This window comes from Mus pahari, chromosome 4 (assembly GCF_900095145.1).
Source record: "Mus pahari chromosome 4, PAHARI_EIJ_v1.1, whole genome shotgun sequence".
Lineage (NCBI taxonomy): Eukaryota > Metazoa > Chordata > Mammalia > Rodentia > Muridae > Mus > Mus pahari.
Genome location: NC_034593.1, coordinates 70527590 through 70539610, shown reverse-complemented (window position 1 = coordinate 70539610; position 12021 = coordinate 70527590). Strand labels below are relative to the sequence as shown.

At 45.5% G+C, this 12021-nt stretch overlaps 1 protein-coding gene across 3 annotated transcripts in view; it reads left to right on the top strand.

Annotated features, from left to right (window-relative positions):
- Positions 1 to 1242: 1242 nt before the first annotated feature.
- Fnip2 (folliculin interacting protein 2) overlaps positions 1243 to 12021 on the top strand; it is a 102689-nt gene continuing 91910 nt past the window's right edge. The window contains exon 1 of one of the 3 annotated variants that reach the window (XM_029537251.1): positions 1243 to 1557. In XM_029537251.1, the coding sequence (XP_029393111.1) occupies positions 1463 to 1557 (95 nt within the window). In that variant the 5' untranslated portion in view covers positions 1243 to 1462. The remainder of the gene's footprint in view (positions 1558 to 12021) is intronic. The other 2 variants (XM_029537254.1, XM_021195958.2) reach the window with 2 other exon arrangements.

Genomic DNA, 12021 nt, shown 5'->3' with positions numbered 1-12021 from the left:
TTTCCTTTGATCAAATCTAAGAAATCTTGGTGGGTCATTTGTTCACCGTCCTCAAATTTGCTGGAGTCAGAGTTGAACTCAAAAGGTAACTCTAGCTCTATTACCTACCATCTGAATCACCTTAGAGCTCTAGGCCGCAAAACAGATTAATAAACTGTTTTGAATGTGGTCAGACTCTTCATAACCGCAGGGCTTCTTTAGCGTCTTGCATCACAGCACATTAAATTCTCAGGGGGTCTGAGGCGTGAAAGCTCTGGCAAATGAGTCTAAGCACGTACTCAGCTTCCCTAAATCAAAGAATCAGTTGAGATTTTTTCTTATGTGCCCTATGTGAACACGAACTAGGAAAGCAATCATTTGTGTGTATATGTGGGCTTAACACACACACACACGCTTAGCACACGTAGAGCTTTTGTGTGACCTACGTACCAGTGGGAACCAAGACACCAAGAAAACAAAATCAAAAACAAAAACAAAAACCCGGTGACCAGAATAAACTTTGTAAATTCAAAATTGAGCCTGCAGATTTACTCTGGTTCCTGCAGCAGCTTGCTGAGACCTCAAATGCAGCAGGGGCCACAATCCCCAGCAGCAACCTCAGGCACTAAGTTGCTCCTCCAGCTCAGGCCACGCTTTCTGCTAGGGAGTCCTGGACCCGATAAAATGAGGACCAAGTTCAAGGGCTTTTCTTCCCAAAGAACAAAAACCTCCATAGTTGTGCTCTCCCGACCTCAGTGGGTCAAGTGTGCGAAGACTCAAGCACCCCGCCCAACTCTCCAGCCCCAGTAAGCGGCCGGCGAGTGATAACTACGGGCGTGTCCCTAGTGACGTCGGCGCAGGGCGGGTAAAGCTGGCCAATGGAAATGTAAGACCGCCATGCTCCTCCCTCTCCCCCGCGCTCCTCCCTCCTCCCTACGAGTCTCTCCCCGCTCCACCCTCCCCTTCCCTGGCGCTCGCTCCTCCTCCATCATCCACTCCTCTCTCCCACTCCCTTGTATCCCTCCCCGTCACTCCTCCCCACGCGTACCACTCTCCATCCCCTGCGCTCCTCCCAGTCCCTCTTGCTCCTCCCACTCCCTCGTGTTGCCCTCTGACGCTCCTCCCCCATCCTCCCGGCGCTCCTCCCCGTCGCTCGTGCACCCCTCCCTGCTCTCCTCGTGCTCCTCCCCTCCCTCATGCTCACCCTCCTCTTCTTCCCGTGCTCCTCCCTCTCCCTCGTGCTGCCTTCTCCGCGCTCCTCCTCCCGCGGGAGCGAGCTGTCAGCCGGGCGGGCCGGCTCCGTCATATGACCGGCCGGCGGCCGCGGCGCCGCACCTTCCGTCCGCTGCAGCGGTCCCGCGCTCGCGCCCCTCCGGGCGGCCGCGCCCCCGTCGCCATGGCCCCGCCGCGGCCGCCGTGGGCTGCGCGTTGAGCCGTCGGGTCCCGGAGCGTGGCCGCCCGCCCGGGCCGCCGCGTGCACGCCATGGCCCCGACCCTGCTCCAGAAGCTCTTCAACAAAAGGGGCGGCGGCGCAGCGTCTGCCCAGGCCCGACCGCCCAAGGAGGAGCCGGCCTTCAGGTGAGCGCGTGCGAGCCGGAGGGAGGCCGCAGGCGGGCTGCATGGAGACCGGACCCCCGCGCCACCCTGTCCCCCCCCTCCTGGGCGGGACGCCGCGCCACCCGGTCCCTTCTTCCCAGATCCTCCTGGGATAGACCCCCATGTCTCAGTCTCCTCTGTCCCGGTCCTCCCGGGTGGGACCCCACGCCTCTCTGTCCCCTCTTTCCGGGTGGGACCCAGCAGCATCCTCTTCCCTCCTTCACCGGGTTCTTCCAGATGGGACTCCTCTTTTCCACTTCTTCCAGGGTCTCAGAGCCGCGAACCGCCCTGTCCCTTCTCTACTGCTCCTTCTGGGTGGAACCCCAGCGCCGTCCTCCTTCCTTGCTCTCCAGGTCTCCTCAGGTGGGAGCCCTGCGCCATCCTCTGCCCTCTTCCCTCAGGTGCCCCACAAAATTTCTCCATACGCTCTCGTGTCTGAGCACATCTGGGACCGGTGTGTACCTTCCAGGATCTCTGGAGGGAGAGTCACCTGCGTCTCCCCTGCCCCAGAGCCTGTAAGCTGTCATTTTGCAGGCAGCTCCAACCCACCGAGTATGTGACAGTATTTTGAAGTTGGAAAGGGTGAAGCCAGGAAAAAACCAGCTTCTTTCTTGCAGTGTATGACAAGCTCGCCAGCGGATGAATAAAAGTGTGTAATTTCCTCATCAGTTAGAAGGCTGATGCCGCATGATGAGTGGAAAGGGAGGGAAATGCTTTTTATGAAACGTCTCGGGTTCTAATTTAACAAAGCAGAGGCAGATATTTAATAGTTCATCTTCAGAACACATACCTTTGGATTAGCATGTGTTAAGCTGGCTCAAGACCCAGAGCTCTAAGTGGAGGCTGGTCTTGCATTTTGATCTAAGCAATTGGCTCTCAGTCCAGCATTTAACATCCCTATACTATTCTGCTTTTGAGTGGTACGTTTCCAAAGATGCTTTTCTGGGTCCTGTACTGTCTCTCAGCACTACTAGTTGTAAAAGCATTTTATTTGCTATTTCAGTTTTCATCATTATAAAACAAAACAAAACAGAAAACTGAACACCTCACACCGATTCTGACCTTCTAGGGGTACTTTATGTTCAGAATGTCTGCAAAAGCAGTTTATTGTTAAAGAAGTATAGAGTCAGTACAACAAACCTTTTAAAAGTAAGACTTTGAAATTTTTTTTTTTTTTTTTTTTTTTAACAAGGGTCTCATTAGTCCAGGCTGGCTTTAACTCCTGACAATCTTCCTGCCTTAGCTTCCCAAGTTCTGGGAACACCAACATGAAGCATCGCATTTGAAATGAATTTTGGTTAAATCTCATCTTCTGTACTGCATAAAAAATTCATTCAAAACACATACAAACACATTCCTCTAGTTATATAAGATTTTCTTTTATCTTGTACTTCCAGTCTTATGTAGCCCAGGCTAACCTCGATCGATCGATGTCCTGATCGTCCTGTTACTGCTTCTCAAATGTAAGATTACAGTAAGCACGTGCTGCCATCCCTGGCTCCAGCTTGGAGAAAAGGAGACCTTAGAATAGCAGCCTTCGTGTGTGTGTGTGGGGGGGGGGCAGGGGGGGGTTGGAAGGTAAATTGTGAGGGCTGCCTGGATCATGGTCAGTGCATTTCTGTTAGGCAGACTGGACCTGATTCTGTGCCTTCTATTTGTCTGCCTACTCGGGATGCTGTCGTCTAACATCTCTGAGTTGTAGAATTACTTTGGAGTCAGGACATGTAAATTCCTTGGAATCCCAGGTTAGAAGAGAGAAAGAGAGGCTTGTATGATTCAGGTGTCTGTCTCTCTTTGGCGACTCTTACCAAGGACTTTACAGCCATTTGAGTGCCTGTGGAGATGGTGTGGTGCTTGTTTCTTAAGTTCCCTGCCTCCTTGTCCACCAGCATTCTTCCCATGGATAAGGTTAAATTCAGTGTATTTTGAGCAACAGCAGCAACAACAACAAAAAAATGTGGCTATATTTAGGGCTCGGCCATATTAAGAAAATTGATTCCCACTCGTGAGCACAATATTAGTACCATGTTCTGTCTTCTCATTGGTGTTTAAGGGAGAAGAAAGTATAATTTTTAGTTTTTGTTTTTTTTTTTTTTTTACTGTAGTATACATTTATTTGTATGCATGTGGGAACACATACTCAAACAAGTTCCACAGCATGCAGGTGGAGGTCGGGGACAACTTTCAGAACTCTGGGCCTGGGACGCTAACTCAGGTGATCAGGCAACAGGTACTCTGGCCTGCTGAGCCACCGTGACAGCCCCCATGTGCCACCTCTTGTCACTTGTTCACCTCAGATTTTTTTTTTTCCCCGGTAGGCTTTTTGAGGTAGATGTTCCTGAAGGACATTGAGGTTGCCTCTCTTTCCTTTTTGAGACAGTTCTTATGTAACCTGGGCTGACCTAGAAGTCCAGCTTTCCCTCAGTCCTCATGTGATCAGATGCTGGGGTTACAGATTCACCGACGTGCTGGGCACTTGTGGGACCTCTCATGTTATCCGGACTTTCCACTCCTCCTCCTCCTGCAGTGTTTCCCTGTTTGTGGTCCAGAGCGAGAGTGGCTCCAGTCCCACACTGTTTCCAGAGCTTATCTGCCAGCCATCACCTATAGGGCATTGTCACAGTCAAGAGCACAACTTACACGTTTCATTTATGATCCTAACCCTGGTTTTTTTCAGTTTGCCTTGGTAGAAACAGAAAGGAATAAAACGAGGCTGAATTTACAGTTTTACCCAAAGCAGTTAGGAGCAGTATATAATTGTAATATTTCTGAGACTTTGATCTTACTTAAGATCATAGTGTGTTTGACACTTGAGAAAGTTCTATTTGCTGATCTTCCAAATGCTTTTCTCTTTTAGTTAATTGATAAGTACCAATTTGAATAACCCTCGGGCTAAAAATAAATACAATTCAGAACCAGACTGTCTGGACTTGAGGTCCACATGCCTACATAGGACTTAAACATATTTTTTACATGTATGTATGCCTGAGGGTATGTATGTGCATCTGATGCATGGGAGATCCCCTGGAGCTGGAGGTACCGTGAACCGTCATGTGGATGCTAGGAACCAAGCTTGGGTCCTCTGTAAGCTAGTAAGTGCTCTTAACTACTCAGCCGTCTCAGCCCCTACGTAGAACTTTTTAATGCTCAAGGTATAGCCAGTGGATTCTGTGTCTCACATATATCTGAAACCTTATCTGTATTATCTTTTTTCTCCCTTTTACTGAGGGCCAAACCCAGGATCTCATATATGTTAGTTAAAACATTATTATTTTTTAAAGATTTATTTATTTATTATATGTATATACAGGTGCACTGTGGCTGTCTTCAGACACACCAGAAGAGGGCATTGGATCCCATTACAGATGGTTGTGAGCCACCATGTGGTTGCTGGGATTTGAACTCAGGACTTCTGGAAGAGCAGTGCTCTTAACTGCTGAGCCATCTCTCCAGCCCCGCCAAAACACTATTTTAAGATTGTTTTTGTTTGTTTTGAAGCAGAGTCTCATGTAGCCAAGATTCCTTCTGTCTCCACCTCCCAAATGCTGACATTACCATTGTTTGCCACTCTGCATAGCTCTTGTATTATTATTATTATTATTATTATTATTATTATTATTATTATTATAATGTTTTGTTGGGCTTCAGACTGAATCTAGAGCCTTGCACATGCTAGGAGTTTTCAGGTTTTTATTCTTTTGGATTTTTGAGGCAGGGTCTCAAGTAGCCCAGGCTGGTCTGGAGCTGCTGGTTCTCATGCTGCACACTCGAAGGTGTTTCAGTTGCAGGTGTGCACTATCATGCTTTGGTTCTTGTCTTTAGTTTTTGAGACAAGGTTCTCTGTGTAGCCCTGGTTGTCCTGAAACTTGCTCTGCAGTCCTGGCTGGCTTCAAACGAGATCCACCTGTCTCTGCCTTCTGAGTGCTGGAATTAGAGGTGTGTGCCACCACCACCTAGCTTCTTGTTTTTTTTTTTTTTTTTTTTTTAAATACCTCTAGTAAATTGTTAGACCAGTTTCCACTTAAAGGGTAGTGGGAAAGATGGGCTGCTAGGTGTTTTCTTTTATTCCGGCTTGGTTAGATGACACGTGAATGTCTTGTAGGATCTGGAGAGTAGATGAAAGCATTGCGGCCGCCTGGTAGTTAGCCGAGTAAATGCCACCAAGAGGGAGCTTTGTGGTAATTAGCTGTGTAAATGCCACCAAGAGGGAGTCCTTCTTCCCTCCAGTCCTGAATACCTAAGGCCAAATGGCCTAGTTAGTGGTGGTAATCCCCATTTGTTTTGTTAGAACAGTTCAAATAATCTGTTACAGGGCTGGGATAAATATAATTAAATCCACTTATTGCCAAAGAGCAGCTACGGCCAGTTTACAGCTTTGCCTTCCACCTGTACGAAGCCTGCTAGGACACCCATGCTGTGTGCCCTAGAGTTGAAGGGATTGGGGAGTGGGGTGGGAAAACAGGTTATATACTGAGTAAATAGACACACTCTAGAGATGATGACAAATATATACATAAGCTAGAGACGGAGTAGATACAGTTTTATACTACCCAGGTCAGAATGGTAACCCTGGCTGTTCTGAAACTCTGTAGACCAGGCTGGCCTGGAACTCAGAAATTCGCCAGCTTCCGCCTCCCGCGTGCTAGGATTAAAGGCGTGCGCCACCACTGCCCGGCCTCACTCACCGTTCTTATGGTAGGTGGGATTTGGACAAGATTCCCTTCTTTCATAATGCCAGCCCCCAGCATGGGCTTATTTCTAATGGGATTGTTCTAAGGTAGGGTAGAGAATATTCTAGGAGGCAGGGCAAGGTTCTCCTCCTGGCACCCCCTCCGTGTGTGTGTGTGTGTGTGTGTGTGTGTGTGTGTGTGTGNAGAGAGAGAGAGAGAGAGAGAGAGAGAGAGACAGAGACAGAGACAGAGAGACAGAGAGAGAGAGAGAGAGAGAAACAGAGAGAGAGGTATGTGTAGGTGGTGTGTGTGCATTTGTATGGGCATGAATGTGCCACTGCATGCTTGTGCTTAGGGGACAGCCTTGGGTACATGTCCTGACTTTTCTCTGGCTTTAGACAGGGTCTTTTCCCTGCTGCACTTTCCACTAGTTGACCTGCAAGCTTCCAGTGATTCTCTTGGTTCTGCTGCTGGGATTACAGACTTTTGTGCTATGTGGCTGGCTTTTATATGGGTTATAGGGATTCGAAGTCATGTTCTTGTGTTTCCATGGCCAGCACTTTTACCCACTGCAGCATTTCCCCAGCCCCATACACTCACAGTTTTAATTCCTATAAGAGGAGGCTGTCGAGATGTCCTTTCCTGCCAAACTTTCATTTGCTGGCTTTCTCTTGACATAGCTCCCTGTTCTGACATTTATCATCACATACTGAGAGCTTACATTAGTGATGTTAGCAGAGGTGAATAGAGAAATTGTGCTGTTCAGTGCCCCTAGAAGATCCACACACAGTGGTGCATGCCTGTGTCCTAGCTTTTGGGAGACTGAAGATGCAGCAGGATCAGGATTGAAGGCTAGCTTCAGCTTTGTCTAGGGAGTCAGAGGCCAACCTGGGCTAAGTGAGACCTTGTCACAACAAAACAAACAAAAATGTATCTTGAAAGAAAAAATGGGGAAGCTAATTAGTCTTGCATTGTGTATCATGTTGACATGAAGCCCAGTGGTAAGGCTGTAGACTTCTCTGCTTGTCCAGTGTTAAATCATGTGTAAAACGATACAGTCCTATGTAAAATAATTTAGGTGAAGAGGTAATGAAGGGTGTTAAAAAAAAACTTACAGAAAGAATAAAATGCAATTCAAAAGGATTTTAAATAGGAGCAAGTCATCTTAGGTAATGAAGTTTAGTAGTATTCTGTTGAAGCTTTACTAAAAATTAAAATATTTTCAAAGTTCAACTTGAACTTTTGTTCAAAGTGCAGACTTGAGACAATTGAAGTAAATGTTTTCTCTCTCTCTCTCTCTCTCTCTCTCTCTCTCTCTTTCTCGTTTTATTTCCACATTGCTGATTTTTAGCCTTGTTGTAGTCAGTGGTGGAACATAGACCATAGTGATTTCAACATAGTGATTTCAGAGAGGCATTAAAGACAAATAGCAGGCAACATTTCACAATGTTGACTACACAATGTGTGACTGCACATTCAGAAATACTTATAGAAACACAGTACTTTCTGAGTTATTTGCAATTTTTTTCCCCATCCGAAACACTTATTCAATGGAACAGATGAAACTCGTTCTTTTGTAGAACAGTTTAGTTCCATTCTGCAGCCCTGAATGTGGTATTTCAGAGACAGGGCATTCCAAAGCTACAACGTATCAATGAGATGACTCTGTACTCTTCCACAGTACAGGGCTCTGACATGTTACATATTTCAGTGGCTTTTAATCATGTTTAAAAATTTGTACTGGTTTATGTTAATTATGTGAAGCAGTGGGTTTCATTCTGGCATTTTCATATATGTATGTAATGTGCTTTACTTAAAACCATGGGTTTCTTGATGACATTTCCATACATGTATGTAATGTGCCCTTACAGTGGTACCCTTTCTTATCTCTGTTTTTTCTTAATGGTCACCTTCTCTTACCTCAAAGTTTTTGTTATCAAGAATGAAATTTTAGTTGAGTTGGAGATACAGCCTGGTTGGTAGTACTTGCTAGCATGCAGGAAACTTGGGGTTCAAAGTCCAGAACCATGTACTGAGGAGTGGTGATGCGCGTACATGCTAGACTCCCAGCACTTGGGAGGTGGAGGCAGGAGAAGCTGAAGGCTAAGGTAATTCTTGGCTACAAAGTAAATTAGAGGCCAGCCTGGGGGACACTAGAGTCTGCGAATAAAGTCACTTTCTACCTCTTTGTTAAGATAACTGAAAGTTCCTGTTACTAAAATGGCATGCTTGTTGTGAATTTTAATATATTAAGTGAAACCTAAATTTAGCACAAGTCTTAGGAGGGCCAGTTTTGCTGCATCACCTGTCTGTGAGCCTGGGAATGACTTTTCTCTAGAATTGGAGCATAGTTTTTTGTTTGTTTGGTTTTTTTTTTTCTTCAAGACAGGGTTTCTCTGTGTAGCCCTGGCTGTCCTGGAACTCACTCTGTAGACCAGGCTGGCCTTGAACTCAGAAATTCTGCCTCTCCCAAGTGCTGGGATTAAAGGCGTGCACCACCACTGCCTGGTTTGGAGCATAGTTTTATTGCAGAATGTGGGTTTCCAGCTTTACTAGAGAGGTCTTGATAGAACGGTGACAGATTTTTTTTTATGTTTTTCCAGAACTTGTGGGATTAGACTTTTTTTTCCTTTTTGTTGTTTGTATTTTTTCAAGACAGGATTTGTGCAGCCCAGCCTTGTGCCCAGTGTCTTCCTGCCTGAGGTGCCTGAGTGCAGGCAGGGATTATAGGTGCGGCTATTACACGGGGCTAGGTTAGATGCTTATAAAGCAAAACTGTAATTATGTTTTTGTTATTGTTTTTCTTTGAGTCAGGGTGCCACTGTGTAACCTGGTTTGGACTGGAACTTGATGTGTGAACCAGGCAGACTCCACGCTGAAACTTCCTGTCCTGAGCTGTACTGTACACAGTGGCTGTAAATCAGTTCTGAAATGGGAATTTGCCACATTACACGTTACTGTTTGATGAAGTTGGTCGGATTGAAATTTGGACCTGGGCATGTGCACAACTTAAGAGTTCCAAGGAGGACACGGGGGTTTGTTGTTGTTAGTTTAGATTGTGTTTCTGTGGCTTGAGTCTAAAGATCAACCTAAGGAAGCCACTTTGTTTCTTGGCAAAGGAAGTTGTTTAAGAAAAGAAAAAGGATCTTTTTTGCCTCCTTGCTTTCTCTCACTGCTTTGGCTGTGAGCCCGAGCCACTGGTGGGTGACTGGGAGGTGGGCATGGGAATGTGTTACCTCTCTAGCTACTGTTTCTCTCGTGTGTGCACAAAGGGGACAGATGATTTACAGGGAAAGTGTGGACCTTTGGGCTTGGGCTGTGAGGTTATGTTCTTCTTGGCAATGAAAGCAAGTTGGTGAGTTCCTCTCTCCCAAGCATTCTTTATCTCAGGTTTGTAAAAATGATTATTATATAAAAGAGGAAAAACAGGATAGACTGTCCCAGCTCACTGGGCACACACTAGTGATTTCCCCCCACCCCACCCCGACTGTAAATGGAACATGTATGACTCACCACGGCCAGCCACACAAGGCACTTTTGTAGCCCTGCTTCAGGGGGAGGGTGGGATGAGGATGGAGAGAGATGGGCTGGCATCCCACTTTGTTCAGCAGGATCTGCCCAGCTGACATTGTATGGACTTCTGAGGAGGACAGTGTGCCTTCTCAGACCTCATACTGCAGAGGTTCAAAACAGTGCTTTCTGTGTGTACTGAAAGAATGCAGTATACCGATGTACTAAAAATGCAGCCAGTAAGAACATCGTAATGTTGCACATTCATGTTCTGCAGTAGAGTGCTCTTCTGGTACATAAGATTTTAGTAGTAAGAGTCAGGGAGATGGTTTGGTGGGTAATGGTGTTTGTCATCAGGCCCGGGACCTGAGTCCAATCTCTGAGACCTACCTGGTACAAGGAAAGAACTGGTTGTTCATCGAACTCCACATGTGTTCCATGGCTGGTGTGTCTACATACATGTGTGGTGTCGTAGATATTTAATCTCTCTTTTTTAAAAAAAGTATTTCTTTTATGAATGTGAATACAGATGCACGCTGTCTTCAGATGCACCAGAAGAGGATATTGGATCCCATTACAGGTGGTTGTGAGCCACCACGTGGTTGCTGGGAATTGAATTTAGGGCCTCTGGAAGTAAGTACTCTTAAGTTGAGCCATCTCTCCAGCCCCTAGGTATTTAATCTCAATCGGGGCTTTCTGCCCCACCTTTGATCATTCAGTTCCTAGATAAAAACAAACAACTTCTATATTTATAATAAGACTTAATTAGCACTAGAGCTGGGCAGACATCCACCCTCTAAGCTATTAGTTTCTACCTCTCTACAGATAATCCTGAGTTATGACTTGACATATTACACATGGCTGCTATAACTCCAACTGGCCAGGCCATGTGGCCGGTTCTTAGGATCCCTTATCCCATGGCGTCTTTCTCCTGGTCCCTCTCCAGACCCAAACTCCACCTTCCTCTCTTCTGCCCCCCTCTAGGCTGTAGGCATCATTATTCAATGAGGGATAACCTGGGGGCAAGGTTACATAGCATCACTTGTGTAAGTGCAGATTCTCTCATTCCTGGGGGACAACCAGGCCTTGGGGGCCAGTATTTAGCATTACAATATATAACAAAAGGCCAGACTTCAACAATTCCCCGTTTTTGTCTAAAAAAATTCTTTCTTTTATAATAATAAACATATGCAATAGGAACACTTATCAAAATTATTAGGTAAGAGTTACGTTAGAAAAAAATCCAGTTTGTTCATATTTGGCAACTCAGGAGAAAGTTTTTTATTGTCTCTCCTATCTTGCTGAGTTCAGAGTTCTGTATCTAAGTCACTTTCTATCTTATATTACCATCCTAAAAGCATCTTTTTAGACCTAGAACATCTTCTTAAATCCTAAATAACTTAAGCTTATAATAAGGCTGACTATGTAGTCTTCAACCCCATCAGAAACCTGGGAAGGAATAAGTATTACCTGAGTGTGAAGGAAGTGTAGGGACTTTTACACGCACACACACATAAAGTGGTTCTGTCCTTCCACCATGTGGGTCCTGAGGATAGAGCTTGTTGTCAGGCTTGGTGGCATGTATCTTTACCTTCTTACTGGCCCTAATCCTCCTGTTTCAGTCTCCCTTGCTGGCTGGGATTATAGGTGTATGCCGTCACACTTAATTTATAGATTAAGCTCTGAATTTGTACCTAGCATATAGATAGGTGTGTGTGTGTGTGTGTGTGTGTGTGTGTGTGTATGTATGTATCTTTGAAAAATGATTTTTCATTATCTTACCTAGAATTAAAAAAATTTTTAAGTACTATTTTACTCTCATTTTTACTTACAGATATTTTGCCTGTATGTATGTATGTATGTATGTATGTATGTATGAATGAATGTAAGTATACTGTGCACACGCCTGGTGCCCGAAGAGGCCAGAAGAGGGTATCCAATCCTCAGAACTTGGAGTTACAGACTATTGTGAGTCATCTTGTGGCTTGGTTGAACTGAATCCAGGTCCTCTGCAGGAACAGTGCTCTTAAGTCTTAAGTACTGAGCTATCTCTCCAGCCCTGGATTTTTTGAAGTCATAAATAAGAGTTTGTCTGTATTTCATAGGTAGATCTTTAAATTAATGGTCGTTGCTACTTTTTTAACCTACTGATACCTAATAGAAAATGAAACTTAGCTGGGCGGTGGTGGCGCATGCCTTTAATCCCAGCACTCGGGAGGCAGAGGCAGGCAGATTTCTGAGTTCGAGGCCATCTTGGTCTACAAAG